This window comes from Lactuca sativa, chromosome 4 (assembly GCF_002870075.4).
Source record: "Lactuca sativa cultivar Salinas chromosome 4, Lsat_Salinas_v11, whole genome shotgun sequence".
NCBI classification, from domain to species: Eukaryota; Viridiplantae; Streptophyta; class Magnoliopsida; order Asterales; family Asteraceae; genus Lactuca; species Lactuca sativa.
Window position 1 is genome coordinate 115,307,626 of NC_056626.2, and position 21,309 is coordinate 115,328,934.

At 36.2% G+C, this 21,309-nt stretch overlaps 1 protein-coding gene and 1 long non-coding RNA gene across 2 annotated transcripts; one reads left to right on the plus strand and one right to left on the minus strand.

Moving 5' to 3' along the window:
* Window positions 1–7,091: 7,091 nt before the first annotated feature.
* Window positions 7,092–10,414, minus strand: LOC111899692 (putative 12-oxophytodienoate reductase 11). The gene is made up of 5 exons (XM_023895550.3): window positions 10,287–10,414; window positions 8,924–9,064; window positions 8,703–8,833; window positions 8,441–8,617; window positions 7,092–7,684 (listed from the first exon to the last, which is right to left on the minus strand). The coding sequence occupies exons 1-5, from the start codon at window positions 10,376–10,378 to the stop codon at window positions 7,092–7,094; spliced, it is 1,134 nt and encodes a 377-aa protein (XP_023751318.2). The 5' UTR covers window positions 10,379–10,414.
* On the plus strand, window positions 7,506–10,705 carry LOC122197345 (uncharacterized). The gene is made up of 3 exons (XR_006190646.2): window positions 7,506–7,646; window positions 8,465–9,096; window positions 10,207–10,705. It is a non-coding gene; the product is annotated as an uncharacterized LOC122197345 (long non-coding RNA).
* Window positions 10,706–21,309: the final 10,604 nt, after the last annotated feature.

The following is a 21,309-nucleotide window of genomic DNA, read 5'->3' on the forward strand; positions in this document are numbered from 1 at the left end:
AGTGAGAACATATGGTTTTCAACCCATAATAAATAAGTTTAATTATTTTCATCAAATCATTCAACTCGATTACCCGTTCTCATTATCCTCACTTTACATCCCTAAAGCATATATTATAAGGGACCTAGCCTAAGGATTTTCATCGAGATGGACACTACTGCTAAGGGGTTCCTCAACAATAAATGTCCGTAAGGCAACCATGAGAGGGATGGAGTACACCGATGAACACATCGTTCACAAGCACCTACAGGTTGCGAGCCTACTAGCGTTCCACTATACTGTCCAGAATAGTCTGTGGTCGTCATCTATACTTCGTTAGATGACTAGATCAACGTCAACATCGTGGCCTCTCATCATTTTATTTCATCACACATCAACTATTTCATCTACCCATGTTTTACCCAACATATTTGTAGATATAAAATACGTACACAGTTTAAATCATTTAAAACATGTATAAAACGTTCATCCAACACAGATAAGGAAAACGGATAATATGCACACATAACATGTAATTTATATAAAATAATTCATATCAATGTGTAAGATGAAAGTAACTATGCACTCACCTGTTAAGGTGGTGATTCCGAACTCAGACAGTGCTTCGCTTCTATTAATTTACTTTCCTTTGACGAAACCTAGTATCATTACCACCAAATTTTAGTCTAATATTTACCATGACTAGTTATTAGTCTTAGTATTATTATTTTTATATAAGCGTTAAACAATACTTCTCAACTACTAGTATAGACAGGATCCAGACATGAAAAACCGGAGGGCAGGACCATTTTGGCGTTATAGCTGTTCTGAAATCCAACAACCCTATGCGACCCTTCAAACCAAATTCCTCGTACCACGAGTAGTTAAAAATGTATTATAATGACACTTTTATAAGTCATAATACTAGCCCAAATATTTATTTTAAGTCCATAATAACAATACTAAATTTAAATATAAGTTATACTTAAAGTAGGGTAAGCATATCTCACTTACCGGGGGTTTGGCTAGGAACTGGGCTCTGTGGGGCAAAACTTCCGAGCCGCAAGCTCTTCTTCTCGGAGAGAGTGTAGAGAGAGAAATAATAGGGTTTTGGTGTGAGAAATGAAGGCACCCTCGCATGCTATTTATAGGCTGAATTTTGGCCAAACTCGTCGAGTTTGAGCCAAAAAATCATCAAGTAGGTTCCACGTGTCACCATTCTGGTGGCAAAACATGGAGGATAAGTAGTTGCCCATATTGTGCCACGTCACCCATTTCACAACAGCACCCTTCCGAATTCTAAATTCCGTAACTTTCGTATACGAGCTCCGTTTTCGACGTTCTTTATATCCAAACGTAGGTATTGAAATGATCTACAACTCTCCTTTTGACTCCACTGGCTAACTCTTGACTGATTTTAAATTGAATAGTATGAGAAGATTACACTATTAAATGACCGTGCAAAATTCATAACTTCTACATACATACTCCGTTTTCGACTCTCATTTTACCATTGAATTCCTATTAATGAAATCTTCAATTCTTGTTTAGTTTGTCTCGGCTAAAAATCGATCGATCAGTAATTTGAATTTCGGGCTGTGTATTACTATGTTAAATCTTAGAAAAATCATAACTTCCTTGTACGAAGTCAGATTTAGACGTTCTTTTTATGCACGTTCTCGGTTTATGTGACAACCCGAAACTTTTCTGTTATCTTTACCCGATTTCCGTTTATAAAAATTTGGGTTTTATTAAACTCCGTCAAATTTCTTGGTTTGGGAAAGACTTTATGTTTTTAAATAAATAATATGTACTTTATACAAATCAGAATAAACCGGAAATCATGCGAAAACATGAAACCTCACTCGAAAACATGGAGTTCATGGCTAGGACGAGTTTACGGCCGTAAACTCGTGTTTACTTTGCTTGCTATGATACAACTGTTGTGATACTACGCATGATGTCACCTGCCCCTGGACGTTTCCGCTGTTGTTTTCTGACGGTTCGGGGGTGTGACAGTTTAACATGTACTACAACTTTCATTTAGATCCCCAAGGCTAAAAAGTAATTTATCAAAAATTCACTTTTTACGTTACGCAGTGTCGTGCCGGTTATAATCGTAAAACTTCGACATGTCATAACTTCTTCGTTATAACTCGGGTTTCGACGTTCTTTATATCTCCGGAATCATTTTCACGATCACTATAGCTTTCTTCACAGATATTAGATTTATCTATTATTTTATTTTTGATGTTTATTTTCATTCTTAATTTATTATATCTTATCTTATAAATAAATATAATGCACATAAAATCACATAATTCACATAATATTCAAGTAATTCCTTTTTATTATTTCAAAATAGGTTACAATTGTTGACCCTAACTATTACATCATCATACTAATGTTTAGCCTAGAAAGAAGGGCATTACAAATAGCACCTGCCATTTTAGACATCCAATTTAAATTTCATACAAATATATACATCTAAATACAAAATCAAACAAATGTATACATCCAATTTAAATTTCATGCCTAATTTCATTTTCAAGCCAATACACCACATTGAGGATAAACATAAATCTAAAAAACATTTACAAAATGTTGCATAAATCTGAAAAAACATATATAATCCCTAAAAATGCATAAACACTTCCATACCTCAAAATACAAATATAATCACTCAACTAAACAAAATCTGAAAATTATACTACATATTCATCACCCAAATTACCATCAAAACAAAAGAATAATAGAAAATGGGGAGAAATTCGACCTTCAATCGTCAAAATTTCGGAATTGCAGCTAGGTCGCCGGTAATCGAGGTCTAGGTCACCGGTAATGGAGGTTTGGTCGGCGATGATGGCGGTCTTGTGACAGGAACTGGCGGCTGGGGGAGTTGGATGGTCGGAGTCGCTTGGTCGCCGGCTGGGAGGTTTCATAGGTAAGAGAAGACACGATGGGTTATATGTAATGACCTTTAGCGGCGATGCATAGGTATTAGCGACGACAAATAACTATTAGCGGCGACACCCTAGAGGGAAAAGTCAACACCTTTTTTCTTTCCGTTACAACCCTTGGATTGAAAACAAATCAAACGGATGAGGCTCATTTGACACAAATCGCTATTAGGTGTCCATTAGCGGCGACATGTAACACATCAATTACATGTCGCCGCTAATGCCATGCGTCGCCGCTAAAGGCGTCGCTGCTAATGCCCCATTTCTTATAGTGAATTTATAACTGTATTTAATATTTTTCTTATTAAGATGTTAGACTTGAAAATCTATATCCATGTTTTATTATTGATATTATCTATCACTGTATTATGCATATAATATTTACATGGTAAGGGTTGAACAAGTAAGTGGCAGAGTGGTGTTTTGTAGTTTGTAGTGTAGAATAGAGGATTAATCAAGAAAACTCTAGCCTCATCCAAAAGAGAATCATGTTTTATTGCTATGATCTTTCTCAAAAGGTAATGTGTTTCATTTTCTTTTTTCTAATCAGATAATGCTAAATTTTTTGTTTTTTTTTTTATGGATTTGCAACAATGGAAAACAAATCACAGGTTTGATTAAAAACCAAGACCGCATATTTTATCTTAATTAAATTGAAGCAGGATGTTAAATGTATCAAAAAAACGAAAGTACAGTTTTATTTCTTTGACTAGATGCATGGTGGTAAAATGGTCAAAGTATATACTGCACATTCTTTATATTTTCAAAGTTGTAGTAACCTAATCTACTCTAATAAATGAAAATGATTTTGCCACATGTCTTCTCATAAGATTAGCCACATGTCATTTTGTCATAATTTGAAATATATTTATTTTCCACTTGTCATTACTTTAATTTTCATTTCAATATATCATTAATTTACTTTCCATAAATTAAACCTACATAATGACTATCAATTTTTAAATTTTAAATTTTAAATTTTAAATTTCAAATTCAATTCCAAATAAATTTACAGTTTAAACCTTTATGTTTAATATTTTGTTATAATTAACCCGTTTAGTACATACTAAACTCATAATTTTAATTAATTTATTCTTTGCATGTTTTTTTTCTCATAATTTTCACTTATTTTAATTTCAAATCCAAATAAAATTTCTATTTAATCGTTCGTACTTAACATTTTGTTTTAATCAACCCGTATATTATACGGGTCTTACAACTAGTAAATAATAAAAGAACAAGAAATTGAGGATGCAACAATGGCCATTACACCATCCACCTCCGCCACTGCATTTAGCCCTTAATTTTTTCATAATGTAAGGACAAAATACACTTGTATTAGTAACATTGTACTATCTTTATGTTGTCATGAGATATTGGAGGTCCTGTGCAAAAATTAAATTAAAGCCCCGTATCTTTTTTGTAAAATATTATTAAAGAAATTTTTTACCGCTAAAGACAAAAAGAGTCAATTATTTTATCAAATAGAATTTTTATTTTTTATAATATAAATGAGATTTGTAACATGCAATTCTATTTTAATTAACTTATTAATTATTATTATTATTTTCTTCTAACTTTTTTTAGTAATATAATATTAACGAAAATTCTCAATCGGAGGCCCCTTACGATTAGAGGCCTGATGTGATTGCACACTCGTACCACCCTCAGGGCCGCCACTGCTTATGTTTCCTCTCTCCGTAAAACTTATAGTTGGGTTATTGTCACGGTAGTCCAACCAACTTATCGGTTTTCTTTTAAATGGTCCCTTATATTATTATTATTTTTTTTTTTGCATTTTAGGGGCATGAATCTGTTAATTTGAGTAACTCACCTTGTATAATCGGTTTCAAATGCCAAATACGCGAGAAGTATTTCCAGCTAAGTCTCAAAGACTTTCTCGCCAACAATCTCATTGGAGTATCACTGTAACAAACCTCTCTCTCTCTCTCTCTCTCTCTCTCTCCTAGCCATGGTCATATTTTTCTTTTTCCTGAAACTTTTAGCCATGGCCACCAAGGACCCAACCAATGTTGTTAGCCATAGATTAACTGTTGAAGCACCTAACGACTATAGATTTGAGAGATTTGACTAGAAGGAGCCACCTACTTCTCCACCGGTTAGGCAATACCACCCGATGCACCGATTAGGTTTGAAGAGTTTTTTCAGATTTAGCAGAGACGCAAATTCAGAGCCACCATAGGATTTTTCATTACAAGGAAAAAAGAAAAAAAATGTGACCGGAGTACTGCCCGACGAAGACCATCAGAGCGTGAATACCGGTATATTCATTTGAATACGGATTCAGATCTGTCCTACCGACCCAAAATGAACCAAACTTTAACATTTTGTTTCTAATTTACTTAGGGGAGTGGGAGGTGGTGGAGATCTCTCCGACATGAGAGGTTTTAAGTTTTAGTAATTCATTTGGAGGAGGCGGCAGCAATGGTGGCTCACCCTTTGCTAGTAGGGACGGTGGCGGTGTATTCATCTTCGTCAATGTGGGTTCTCAGCTGACTCCACTGGTCTGCATAATTCTATCGCCAATTTCAATTTCGATTTCTCGAATCACCACATCGTCATTAACTTTATCATCAGGTTTAAAATCAAGATGAGGAACCGAGTTGATTGAGCCAATCTTCCATGCACCCTCGAAGAAATTTACACATGTATAACGAATTTAACTGGTTCGATAGCTTAAAATTCTATGTTAGGTTAATTGGTTTGTTCGCGGATCACCCGGTCATGGGTCGAATTGTGGATCAGTTCACAAGTTTATAATTGTTTAGAGCATCCACAATGCATAGTTTAGTGGAATAGTTGAATGAGGTGACACGCCTAATTGACATTCAATGGATTAAACTCTACAATTATGGATGCCATGTTGGCATTCAATGGATATGAAGTTCATTGGTCATTGAACTCTTTAATGGGAAAAAGGAAACCTTTTAACTATTAAATATATATTCCATTGAACTCTATCAAGTTCTATGCATTATAGAAAACTAATATAGAGTTGTATAGTAAGTAAAATGATAATATGTCAATCCATTAAACTCTAACAAATTTAATGCATTGTGGATGCCGTTAGCATATTGTAACTCACTCATTTATTCTTTTATTTTACAAGTTTTATTAGAGTTTACTAGGTCACAAGTCATGGGCTTGTTCTTCCTGGATTTTAGGAAGTTCACGTAGCAGTAGGTTAGGTACCTTTTCTTTAGGATCAAGTTTGTTTGTTTCCTATTTAATGTAAATTGTGAGATCAATGAAGAGTGTTCATGTTGTAAAAATCAAAATCTACATTACGTGAGTCTAAGTGTGTATGATTGTGTGTGTTTTGTAGGGCATGAACCAACATCCTCAACATGATATGGAATCATTTTTCTTAAAAATGGCGGACAATTCTGGTGGCAAATTCTGGTGGATTGGTAGCGATGTTAGAAAAGAGGGTAAAAGGAGTGATAGATGCAGTCACCGGTGGATGGAAACGGAGGATTAGGGTTTTCCGACAGCATGGAGAGAGAGAGAGAGAGAGAGAGAGAGAGAGAGAGATCTTAACTGATGGAGGGACATGTCTTCTTTTTAATTGATGAGATGGCGTATTATTAATATTAAACCTATTTGACTAGGAAGGGGTTCACGAGATGACACATTCACTTTTCTCAAAGGGACATTTTAAACACTAAACATATGAATTAGTACTCTTAGAGCATACGGTATGAGCAACTTGAAATGGTGTTATAACAAGAAGCAACAAGATGGGGGGGGGGGGGGGTGGTGTTCATGATGTTATAACACCATGTTAAGAGGAGAGAGATAAAGATAATTTGGCAGCCAATAGGTGATCACGTTTCTTCTTGTCATGGAGACAACAAGAAGCACCACAACAAGATGTAACAAGGAGGGGTGGTGTTTTTGATGTTATAACGGCGTTATGGGCTGCCAAGTCAGCCATAACAAGAAACAACACGACCCACACCGTATACTCTTAGAAAGAAAAAAACAAGGCTCTTTTAAACCAAAACACCTAAATTGGTTGGGCAGGATGATAATAGTTTATAAATGTGATAAACTAGCAAATTCATAACAAATCATGCGGTTTCCGTGCAAATCTGAAATCTCATCCATCAAATCTAACAGACTTAAACCTTAGTCTCGAGAATCGAGAAACGGATAATCAGTATAGCCAATAACAGGATCAGACGTATAAAATGTCTCCCGATTGTACTTATTAAGTGGAGCCTTAAGCTCAAACCGTTTCGGCAAATCCGGATTCGCCAAAAACAACCGCCCATAAGCAACAAGATCCGTCCGATTCTCCGCCACCGCCGTATTCCCGTCTTCCATCTCATACCCGCCGGCCGAAATAAACGTCCCATTGAACGCTTTCCTCATCGGGGCAAGACTATGCGGAGTTTCTACGTTTTCGCCTTCCACTTTCCACCTTGGTTCCACCATATGACAATAAAGAATCCGATATTTATTCAGAGATTCCGCCATGTAAATCCCTAAAGCTTCTGGATTTGAATCGCCGGCATCCATGTAATCCGTGAACGGGGTGAGTCGGATCCCGACTCGGTCCGGTCCGATCTCGTTGACGATCGCCTCGACGATTTCTAGAGCGAATCGGCAGCGGTTTTGTAAAGATCCGCCGTATTGGTCAGTCCGGTCGTTTACTTGGTCTTTCATGAATTGCTCGATCAGGTAACCATGAGCGCCGTGGATTTCAATTCCATCAAAACCTATGTGTTATATAAAAAAGGAAGTTATGAGTTCGGATTTTGATAGGGTTTAACCATTTTTTAACAATGTTTCACCATTTTTACTATGTTTCAATACTTTTTTCACCAAGTTATGCAACATTGTAGTTTAATAGATTAAACAGGTTATGGGTAAGATGTTGCATATTTTGTTTCCAGAATGAAACGTGGTTGCACAGTGCACATTTTGTCTCTAAAACCTACTTTGTTGTGTAAATTGGAACAAAGTGAAAGTGATTGCATAAATAAGCATTTAACCCTTATTTATAATAATTTAATCTCAATGAAAGCTACAACGTACTCCCTTAATCAATTGTACTTTATTAAGGCCCTTGAAAAATCTATCAAATTATAGCAGTGAAAATTGTTTCGGATTTGGATACGATTGGTATAACCATATAAGTAAGCAACTTTTTTAAGTAAAATACTATAGTAGGAAGAAATGACAGATTGATATTATAATAAACAAATCAATAATAGTACATTGCTAGTCCGTGTGCACGTAACCCTTATTTTTCTATTACAACATCCTACTTTAATTTTTTTTGGGTCACAAGTCACAACATTGTACCTTCAAAAATTTCTTATTAAGCTATTGTACTTTCAAAAATCTTCACAATTATAGCATTGTCTTTTTTTTTTTCGATATTATACTATGAAACATCTATCAAATTACCACAATCAAATTTGCTTTGTACTTATTTTTAATATATAAATAAAGGTAATCAATCATCTTACCAGCTTCAATTGCATTTCTTGCAGCAAGTCTGAAATCATTAACAACAAGCGGAATCTCCTCTGTAGTTAGCTTCCTTGGAGGTGTACATTGTGCAGCTTCAATGCCATTGCTTCGCAGTTGAGGAAATAGTTGTTTGTCTGTGGAAGATATTGGGGCTTGTCCATTTGGCTGAAAACCTGTTCAATAGATCAAGAATTTAAAATGGAATTAAAAGACGACAATAATAACCATTGCAATTATATTAAAGGACAAATAGTATACCGGTATTTGAAACCCTTCCAACATGCCAAATTTGACAGAAGAAGATTCCGCCTTTTGCATGAACAGCATCCACAATTGGCTTCCATGCCTCCACTTGTTCCTTTGTCCATATACCTGGTGTTTCTGGATACCTTAAACAACAACAAACACGTTTATCAACAAAACTATTTCCTATCAAGACATTTGTTCTACTTTGAAACATCAATCCAATTATATCATACCCTTGGGCAGTGTCGGAAACGTCAGTGGCTTCTGAAATAAGAAGGCCTCCTTTTGTTGTTCTTTGTGAATAATATAAGATTGCATGTGGCTGAGGGACATTCCCATAGGATCTCAGCCTTGTTAGAGGTGCCAAAACGACTCTGTATAACATAAGAAAAGACCCATGAATCAGGTAATTTTCAACTTAATGAATTCAATTGAACAAAAAATGCAATTTTTTTTTTTCACAATGTGACAATTTAAAGTAGAACTAATTCTGATAGTAATCAACAAAACCCCAAAGAAAAATATTCTTTTGCAGTTTATTTCTTATTAGGCGAATGTCCGTGGGTTACGCATATATAATTAAAATGTTGATAAATATATGTTATAAAAATAACTATGTCCTCTAACTTTGAATTGATAATTCTTACAAAATATTTTATAAAACATTATAAGTATTTAAATATATGATAACATATATAAATGTTAAAATCGCATTGAGCTCAATAGCCGTTACTCTTGCTTTGTGCATGAAAATAAAAATAAATTTGATTCTTGATTTATAGTTATTTTTTACAATTAATGACTAATCGATAAACAAACTTTATTCGCATTTCATTTCAACGAAATAAATTTGTAGGTTCGTGAATTTGGCATTTCGATGTAGGTTTTAAATTTATTATTATATTTAAACATTTATTATTTTTAAATAAATTTATTACTATCTTCTGATATAGGTTTTATATTTAACATAAAAAATGTCAAAAAAGAAATCAATGTATTGTCGATTGTAAGTAATTATGAATTATTTTGTTAAATAAAATAAGCATAATACATTATGATATATTTCGAAAATGCTATTAGGATATGATTTTCTATTTTCAAATTTTGAATTTGTTACAAAGGAGAAAAGGAAAATCAATAGACAATGACATGTGTTAAAGAAACAAGCAAAAAAATGGACATACAGCTTTTTTGGGTTTTTTAAGTTAAAATAGGTAGAAAATGATATTTTCTAGGTAAAATTCCTAGTCTTTAGTTTACCTTTTTTCCAGAAACCCAATAGAATGATTTTTTTTTTTTTAAATTTTCTTTAAGAGATGATTTGAGTATGTAGTATAGGGAACTAGTGTGTTAAATGGCACTAGCTAGAAAGCATGAAACAGGTCTATAGACTACAATTAACTATTAAATTTGGTGAAACTAGCAAAGAATTTCCGAAATAACATAAATCAAATAGATGCACTCTTTGACATTATATCAAACAGTTCATGAGCAATTCATTATAAATGATTAGCAGTTCGTGAACTATTAAAAGTAGACGCAACCCGAAAAGAAAGACAAATGGGAGAAGAGGAAAGATGTATTATATATAACCACCTGTGAGAAAGCTCAAAGTTACACATTTTGTAGGGTGTGAGAAGAGGGATTTTTCCTTCATCGACTTGTTTTTCTCCTTCTTTCTCGGCCATTTTTGAGGTTGAGGGTGTTGAAAAGATTGATTTGGAAATTTGTTATATATGAGTACCAGAAGTCGAACGAAGTGGATTCTACTTATAGATGCCGATTTTGGTGAAGGAATGGCAAAGAAAGACTCTTTTAACATTATTTTGAAATATGACAACTTTGACACCGTAATTTTCGTTTTTATTGTCGGAAATTCCATCTCTTTTTTTATTATTAAACAAAGCCTCTAATAATTCAGAATTTGTAGATTCTGTATTGGTTAAAGTGACTAATAATCAATTACATTAGTGAATTAATAGTATACATGTAAGCTTTAATTGCTTGTATTTCCACATGTTATTTTAGATATATGAAAAATCTCATCCTTGCGTGATTAAATCATAGTTACTTTGTGAATATTGTGACTTTTATTTTTCTCGATCTCATTTTTTTTTTGTCTTGTGGCTGGTTGGCAAAGACTCCAAGTGTGATATTTACCCCTTTTGGTCTAATAAATGCATTATATTTTATACATTTGAAAAATACGACACCTTAAGAAATATAACACAACAATGAATACCATTCTATACAATATCAACAACTCTTTTATTGAGTTTTAAGAACGAGTTGGTTTAAACAAAAATTACACCAAAAACTTCACTACAATCTCTTTCGCACTTAGTACAATAATACTCACTACCATTCTCGCCTATTCTACTCACACCTAATCTACATATGAACACATGAATAAATAAGAACTATGAACAAATCCTAATACAAAGCAAACCCTAGACGAAGACTTGGAGAGAAATATGAAGTGTGTGTGTGTAACAATGATCGTGTTATCTAAGAATACACACAAAACATACAATAAATACAACGGGTACGAAATCCGCTTCTAACCCGGTTTGATAAAAACCACCTAAGGAACAAACGAGTAAGACCCATGTGTCAGTATACAGCTTTCCTCAATAGTGAGCCCCCGTCCAGCTAAATCTCTAAAGTAACATAATCAATCCTCCTGCAACAATTCAATAAGAAACAAAGTTCCAATAACAACAATATGATCCCTCAATATAAGAAATAATTACAAAGAAAGGATACATATTAAAAGTTTAATTCATCACATGATAAGTTTGAGCTTATTGATTCAGGTCATTATCTCAACCCCCCCCCCCCCCCCCCCACCCAAAAAAAAAAAAAAAAACAAAAAACCTGATCATTGGAAAATTTAACATTTTTCTTGAAATGAATCAAGAAGACCCCATACGTTTACATAAAGGTTCATGTTGCACAGACCACGAAGCCTTAGTAAAAATATTTGCAATATTATGATATGAATGAACTTTAAAAACTTGAACGATCCCTTTTGAAACTCTTTCTCTTTTAAGATGAGTATCAACATTAAAATGTTTGGTTTTCTCATGGAAAAACAGGATTTAAAACCAATTTATTAGTTGACTCGTTGTCATAAAATATTGGAACATGAATTAAATCATTTATTCCAAGATCAAACCGAACCATTAAAATCCAAATAATCTCGCATGAAATTGTTCCGAGAGCATGATACTCTAATTCAGTGGAAGAACGAGAAACAATTTCATGTTTCTTACTTTTCCATGAGATCAATGTATCTACCCAGAAAACAGTATAACCAGTCAGCATCAACAAAACAACTTGACTTTAACATAGAAAACCCTTTTTCAGGATTAAACTTCAAATAACGAAGTAACCTCAAAATAATATTCAAATGTGATTTTCGTAGACTATACATGAATTGACTTAACACTTGAACAATAAAAATAAATATGAGGTCTTGTAATAGTCAAATAAATAATCTTCCCAGTTAACTTTTGAAACAAAGTTATATTTTGTAAAAAAGAATAAAATTTATCAACATTATCACCTTTAATTATAACAATGAAATATAAAGGTGTCTTAACAAGATTGCATCCTAACATGCCAAACTTATGCAATAGCTCCAAATCGTATTTTCTTTAATCAATATAAACTACTTCAATCCCCCCCTCTCCTAAATTAAAAACTTCAACTTTCCAAGATATTTTATTAAAAGCTTAGATTTTAGAAAACTTTTTACCTTATCAATCTCTACCAAATTATTACCAATCAAAATAATATCATCAACATAACAAGATAGCAACATAATCATTTACAAATTTAACACATAAGAAAAATTATTAATACTTTAAAAAAATCCAAATTCAAAAAGAGAGGAACAAAGTTTCTCATTCCACTTTCTTGGAGCTTGCTTAAGCCCATGCAATGATTTTAACAGTTTGAAAACATGATTATCACCCTTAGTATGATATCCAAGAGATAAACTCATGTATACATCTTCATCAAGATCATTATACAAAAAAGAGTTGTTAATATCAAATTGAAAAAACATCCAATCAGAATTAACACCAAGAGTAATTACAATCCTAATTGTTACTATTTTGGCAATAGGAGAAAAAGTCTCCTCATAGTCAATACCATCCCTTTGATTGTAACCTTTAGCTACTAATCCAGCTTTAAATCTATCAACCTCTCCATTTGAATTGTATTTAATTTTATAAACACACTTGCCCCCAATAGGTTTCCTACTAGGTGGTAATTCCGAAATAATCCAAGTTTGATTTCTATATAAAACCTCAATTTCTTCATTCATTTCCTTTACCCAATTAGGATCCAAAGAAGCCTCATAATATGACTGAGGCTAATCAATAGTTTTATTAAGATTAGAAATAAAACAATTATTTTCATTATTCAAAAAAGAGTAATTTACTAATTTTCAATCTTATATTTATACTTCCCTTCAATAAAAAAGATCACTAAATTTTTGAGGAAATTTAGAATCTCGACTTGATCTCTTAACACCTATATAAAGATTATCAGAAGGTTCAGACAAGAACTGACTATTTTCCTCAAAAATACCATGAGTCTCAAAAACAACAATTCAGGTTGCGGAGTACGTATGACACTACCATGAATACCTTCCAGACAAGGACTAGTTACACCTAAATTATGACTTCCATCATGACTACTTTTAGTTGCATCCAAAGGATGATTAACACTAACACCATCATCTTGATTGATATTATTTGAGACTCTAATAGATTGTTTATCATTAAGGCTTTTATATAATAGTAATTCATCATTGGAAAAGGGATCCCATGGGTCACATTTATCAGATGAGGAGGACTCGTGAAATTTAGAAACTCCACCAAAACTAGAAGCCATTTTGAATGGGAAACAAATTCATAAAATTTCACATCTTTGGAAAAGAAAAAAGTGTCATTATTAAAACTATATAACTAGTAACATTTCTTCACATTAGAATAACCAATTAGAAAAAAGTGCTATTATTAAGACTATATAACTTTTAACATTTTTTCACATTAGAATAACCAATTAGAAAGCACTTCTCAGATCTTTCAAAAGGTTTTTCATTTATTATTCAGATTTGTTGCAAAACACAAGCAACCAAATACCTTAATTTTATCAAACATAGGAGAGTATATCGTTTCAAAAGGAGTTTTTCCATTTAAAACTGAAGAAGGAATTATGTTAATTAAAAAAAATAGTAGTTAAAACAACTGCTCCTTAAAATCTTCTTGGTAAACCAAATTGAAACAATAAGGACCTATAAACATTCAAGAGATGTCTATGTTTCTCTTTACACCATCATTCTGTTGTGGAGTGTGAATACATGAAATTTGATGTACACTACCTTTGTTTTCAGAAAAGAAAAAAAGTCTTCATTCTATGGTTAACAAACTCAGATGCATTATATGATCTAATAGTTAAAACTTAATATTAAACTAATTTTTCAAAAAACACAAGAAAGTATGAAAGCAAGAAAAAACTTCATCTTTAGATTTCATTAAGTAAACTCAAGTTGTTCTCTTTCAAAAAAAAATAAAAATAAACCCAAGTTGCTCTTGTAAAATCATCCATAATAGTAACAAAAAATCTAAAACATCCAGAAGCAACAACTCTTTAGCCCCCCCCCCCCCACCCACACACACACACACACACACACACACACACACACACATCTAAATGAATCAATTCACCAAGACAAGTATCCCAATGTTCACTTAAAAGAAATGGTTCCCTAGTTTGTTTGGCTTTATGATGAACTTCACAAGTTAAAATAGACTCATTACCAAAATTAAGAACTTGTTGTAAAACATTTAAAGATTGATTAACAAGATGACGAAGTCTATTATGCCAAGTAAGTTTACAAACAGATAATTTAGAATTATTTAACACAAAATTGGACCTACCTAAAGATTTGTTATCAAGATAATACAATCCCCCAGATTCTTTACCAGTCACCACAGTCTCCTTGGACATTGAACCATGAACAACACAACTATTTTCATTAAATACAACCCTACATTTATTATATTTGCATAACATGTAAACAGACAAAAGATTAACATGAAAGTCAGGAACCACAAAGACATGAGATAGAGTAATAAAATTAGATAAGTTCATGTTTCCAATTCCAATCTTAGAAGTAGATCTATTAGGATGAAGTACTTTAAGGTTTAACTTGGAAACATCAACAATATCATCAAGTTGTCACTCAACAGCAGCTATATGTTGCCTTGTCCCTGAGTCAACAAGCAATTTCTTATTTTTAATAAAAAAAAATTATTACACATCATACCTGCCATATTAGCATTACCAGAAACAATTTCTAAAAATCTTTTGTCATTAAGAACAGAAATGATTTTAGAGTACTGATCACTTGTTAGAAAATGTCGATCCGACCTATCAGAAGAGACAATTGGAGCATTATATATTTCAGACACATGAGAAGTAGTCCAAAAAAGTAGAAGATTTCTTATTAATTTCAGTTCTAGGTTTATAATCCTCAGGATAACCTATGAGCTTATAACAATTTTCTATTGTATGACCTTTAAGACCATAGTTTTTATACTAAAGATTTAATTTCTACCTTTAAATTTCTTTGAATCAATTATTTTCCTAGCAAAGGGTGAGGACAAACTCTTATTAGAGATAACAAAAAATGGAACCATGTTGTTTATTAGACTCTTATCTAAAGATAATAGAAAATGCATTTTTGACATTAGGTAAGTGATACATAAGTAAGATATGACTTTTGAATTCACTAAAATAATCATTAAGCCCAATCAAAAACTACATAAGTTTCATTAACTTGGAATGATTATTAAATTGTGTAGCAAGATCACAAACACATTTAGAAAAATTTGTTAACCCATCAAATTCTTTCTGGAGGGCATTAAGGTTATTAAAGTAATTAGAAATAGATAAACAACTTTGGGTTAGCGAATTAATTCGTTGATGCAAATTAATCACAACAAAACCATCAATTTTGTGATTAGTGTCACATAACTCAATCTAGATATCAAGTGCAAATTCAAAACAAGCATGCTAATCATAGATTGATTCAAAAATAGAATTAAGAATTCAAGAACATATAATACCATTTACCATGTCCCATTTAAGAGACTTAACAGAGTCATCCTTATCCTTAATAACAATACCATCAACAAACCCTATCTTATTATAAGCTTTTAGAGCTTTGGTTATAGAACTTTTCTAGATTCTAAAGTTTTCGATTCAAAGAAGTTTAAAATTAATGATAGTTATTATCGTGTTGTTAGAAGGATGCAAGTAAAAAGGATCATCAAATTCAAGAGTTCATTTTTATTAGTACTGCTCCAATCATTTTAAACAAGCAAGGAAAAAATCACACATGAAACAAACAGAAAAAGATATACAAAACTGGTGTTCACAGCCAGGTAAAACAAACCTAGATCTAACAAGAACACACCTTACAAAGTAGACAATGCAATTAGCCAGGAAAACCCAAACAAATAACCAAAAAAATGTTAAAAAAAGGACAAATAGTGATTCCAAGCACGCTTTGCAAAAACAATTATGTGGTTTTGTTGGATCCTTATAATTCTAACACTGAAAACACAATGACATCCAAATTTCACGAATCATCTCTATCAATAGCGAAATGTTTTCACAACTTTTAGCATTGACCAAGCAGGATAGTGTTAGCCGTTAGGCTTAATGAAACTTTAACCCTAACGTTGACTTTTATCCTGTTGTTTATATGTAAAATGAAATGATGTATATGCTACTAGACATGACACCACCAACACTCAGCGAACTAGATAATAAAGCGTAAAAATACACCCTAGATCTAAAACAGTTCTAGAAAGATCAAGACATATAAACCCAATCTAAACACAACTAGGAAACCCTATATATAGTCACAAAAAAACGGATCAGGAGAATGAAGATCCAGAGCTTGAAGAAATGAAAAAAAGATCCAAACCTCGCTTTGCTACTATTTAAAGAAAAATAACACAACAATGAACATGATTCTATACAACATCAACAACTCTTTTATTGAATTTTAAGAGCCAGTTAGTTGAAACAAAATTATACCAAAAACCTCACTACAATCTCTCACATTCAGTATAATAATCCTCCTTACAACTGTCATGTAGCACCTGGTTTCCGGTATGTGAATTTTATTTGAGCATTGACCTAATTTAGCCTTAGACTCGGCGAGTCATAGGGTCCGACTCGCCGAGTAGGGACGGGACTCAGGACGCGTTTTAAGTAGGCGACTCGACGAGTCCATATCCTGGACTCGGCGAGTCACCGCTGCGGGATGAAACCCTAAGTTTCAAGGGTTTGCACCCTATTTAAACCCTCATTCCGCCCCAACTCGTCCCCATTCACCCCAGAACTCCCCCTACATCGTTTTCCCCTTGTTTTCTTAAGAGTTTGAGGTGCTCTTGGTGTATTCTTGGAGGTTTTGAAGTGTAAGAGGAGTAGATCAAGAAGAGGAGGAGGAGATCAGCCATCCTTGTGTCATTCCAACATTTCCTTTGAGGTATAACCCGTTTTCCCCTTGATTCTATGCTTAAAACTTCATTTGGGTCCTTCTTGGTCAATTTCCCAAGTTGCATGTTCATTATATGTTGTAATAAGGCATTTGGCCTTTGGATCTATGTAAGATTGAGCTCCAGGAGCTCAGATCTGTTAGCTTTTTGGTCCCATAAGGCTTGTTAGCCCTAGATCTACCATTTTGAGACATTTTGAGCTTTATAATCCTTATTGGTGGATATCCACACGTAAAGTTGGAAACTTTACGTGTGATTCGTGTCCTAGAAGTCCAGATCTATGAATGGCATGGTCTGGAACCGAGCAAATCGGTATATTTAAGGAGTGCATGGCGACGACTCGGCGAGTCGCATAGGTGACTCGGCGAGTCTGGTCACGAGTCACAGAATTGGTCCCTTCTTCATGTGTCGAGTTGAGCCTTGAGTCACAGGGGGTGACTCGGTGAGTTGGGAGCTGAACTCACCCATGTTAGGACTCGGCGAGTCAATGCCCTGACTCGGCGAGTCCAAGGAAATCTTCATAGTTCAAGAACAGACCCGGCGAGTTGTTCATACAACTCGGCGAGTCTTAGCATAAAGTGTTCTTCGGATGAAGATGGACTCGACGAGTTGTTCATACAACTCGGCGAGTAGGATGAAGGACTTGAATATTGGTTAAGAAGGTGAACCCGTCGAGTCGTCGCCTAACTCGACGGGTAGGATCGGGATTCAGGGCAGTCGTTTGGTCAGGGACTCGGCGAGTTGGAAAGCCAACTCGGCGAGTCGGGTCAACTGAAAGTTGACTCTGACTTTGACTTAGGGCATGGTCGTGGGTAAAATGGTCATTTTACCCAAAGGTCAGTGAGCAATGTTTGATTGGGTTTATTGTGGAAATTGCAGCCGGAGGATTTCCGGAGCAGCAGTAGGCAGTCAGTTTTCGATCAGTTCAGCAGCTACTTTGAGGTGAGTTACCTTCCAGTAGCGGTGGGTCTAAGGCCACAATGCCGACCCACCAGTAGGGGATGTATGGTAGATGATTGTCTTTGTGATATCATCTAAGTTTGCTATTACCTGATATGTTATATGCTAGCATGATATGTTGTCTGTGATAGTAGTAAGTTCAGTCGTTAGGGCCGAAGGGTAGTCAGACACCCCAGATACGTCTGACAGTATGTGATGATATGTTTGCATGCTGGCTTGTTATGTTATATGTGATCATAGTAGTAGGGGTGAAATAGTCCCCGAGAATCGGTTGTCAGGACCGATGGGTAGTCAGCACCCCAGAATGGCTTGACACGGGTAAGACGGCACCCCAGAATGGCCGTATGGGTAGGTCAGCACCCCAGAATGGCTTGACACGGGTAGGTCGGCACCCCAGAATGGCCGTACCGGGTAGTCAGGCACCCCAGAATAGCCTGGCAGTATATATGTTATGTGTTCGTAGGGTATGCGGTACGTTGGGGGAACTCACTAAGCTTTGTGCTTACGTTTACAGTTTTGTTTTCAGGTACCTCTGCATCGAAGGGGAAGGAGCCGGCGCGGTAGCGGCACGTCATACACACACTCTTCGGTTTCCGCATTTATGAGATTTGCTGGGACTGAACTCTGATATTTTGATGGGATGTATGGTGTGGTTTTTAGAACATGGTTGCAATGTGTTATGGTGTGAACAAACAATGTTTCTTGTTATTTAGACAATGTTTTTATTTATTAATGTTTTCTCAAGTCATATTTTAAAAATGAAATTTTCGGACGCAAAAAAAAAAAAATTGGGTCGTTACAAGTTGGTATCAGAGCCCTGGTTTGAGGGATTCGGACACACCCTCGGGAGTGTTTGAACTCAAATCGAGGGATTAAAAGATTTTCTAAAAGAAAATGTTTTCTAAAATTGAGAAAAGAGGTTCGAGAAAGAGTAAAGTGTGTGACGTGCGCGACCGGCCGAGCTCAAGTAAGTATTCCCCATAGTACCCATACAAGTTTATGTTATGTTTATCAGCTTTATGAATAATGCATGCTAGAATAGGACTAAGGATCTAGGAGTGATGCCTTATGTGCCTGCTTTATGTGTTTCAGTTGTATGATGCTAGATATTGAGTAGACAGTAAGTAGGATAGCCTGATTAGGTTATGCCTAGTAGTATGAGCTTAGCACTAAATGCTAGCTCAATTCCTGAAAGTAGATAGAGTTAATTGAGATTGTTACCCTTATCTGAATGCTGCTTGCTTCGTGCTACGTGGGACTCTGAATAATGGGTGTTAGCCATTAGGCGAATGCGTCACGTCACATGTGATCAGGGTTGAATAATCTTAGAGTGCCGGATTTGATCCTACTGCGCAGCTCTTGTTTGAGTCCAACCGTTGTAGGGACGAGTCGGGTACACGAAGGATTATCTGAGCCTAGTCACATGTGATGGTATTCGGGTAATGGCTAATTGGCATTTCAAGGAGGCCTGCAGCAGCTGAGGACTGGTTAGAGTGGAATTAGAGATTTCCCTAGGGCAAGCCTAGGATGAGTATAGCAGTGATCAGCAGTAGTGAAAGGGATCTGGTGGAGTCGAGGCATTCCTTGGAGAAGGTATGGATAGATGTGGAAGGTAGTATGGGCCCGTACTACTGAAAGCAGAGGATCCGTACCCGAACCAAGGAAGGCCAAGATAAGACCAGGGAACTTGTAAGTAGTTGTGATCCCTCAGGAAGTAGCAGTACCACTAATGATTATTATTGATGTTTTGCAGAATGGTGGTACTTCGATCGAGACCGACAGATGGCGGGTCAGGAGAGGGGTCAGGTTCGGGATCTGGCACCGAGCCGATTGAGGAGAGGCTACGTGAGTTCATCACGTCGGAGATCACTAGGGGCATCCTTGAGTCGACCCCCATCATCTTTGGGTCGATCAAGGAAGGGATCATGGAGATGATGGAGGATCGCCTACGGGCATTCAGGAGCGACTTGGCCTCTAGCCAGTCAGGATCTCGCACACTGTCCTTCAAGGACTTCAGGAGCAGTGGTGCGCCGGACTTCCATGGGGTGAAGGACCCCATTGTCGCCAGGCGGTGGATTGCGGATATCGAGTCCGCCCAGTTGATCAGCTTCTGCCCCGAGGGGTCGAAGGCGAGGTACGCAGCAGGGTGTTTACGGGACCGGGCCCGAGATTGGTGGGAGTCAGTGGGTGACTCGATGGGAGCCTCGGCTGTCGAGGCAATGACCTGGTCGGACTTCGTGACTAGGTTCAGGGCAGAGTTTGCGCCAGCGGTCGAGCTTCAGCAGCTGGCCAGGGAGTTCTTAGACATGAGGCAGACGACAGAGACCGTGGCGGAGATCACCGCCAAGTTTCGGGAGAGGGCTTTATTGGTGCCCCAGTATGCAGGTGACGAGGATATGAGGAGGACTCGTTACCACGACATGCTACGAGCTGACATTCGGGAGCATGTTAGCTTTTCGGCTTGCCCTACCCTGGACTCCATGATTGCCAGGGCTAGGGAGAGAGAGATAGATTTGGAGCACATCCGGAAACGGAAACTTGAGGATGGTCAGGCATCAGGGGCTTCGGGGAAGAAGCCCAAGGGATCAGATGGGAGGCCGAAAGGCCAGTCGGGTCCGAGCCGCTGCAGGAGGTGCGGCAGGCCGCACGAGGGGGCGTGCAGGATGGGATCGTCAGGCTGCTACAAGTGCGGCAAGTTTGGGCATATCAGCAGAGATTGCACTGCTCCTGCGACCGTTATTCAGACATCGGAGTTGCTGTGTTTCCACTGCAACCAGAGGGGCCACAAGAAGGCCAATTGCCCCATGTTGATAGCTTCAGCGCCAGTGAAGGCGCCAGCTCCAGCGACCCTACGGATCACGGATGGCCGTCAGGGCAAGGCAGAGGCTCCAGTGGTGAGGAGTCGGGCATTTCAGTTGACTGCCGAGGAGGCACGCGCCGCGCCCGATGTGGTGACGGGTATGATTTCTTCCTTCTATCTTTTATTTTTCGTTGTTATGATATTGATATGTGCTCTCTGTGTATGCATGTGTATTAGGATCGTTCCATGTGAACGGCATCCCGGTTCAGGT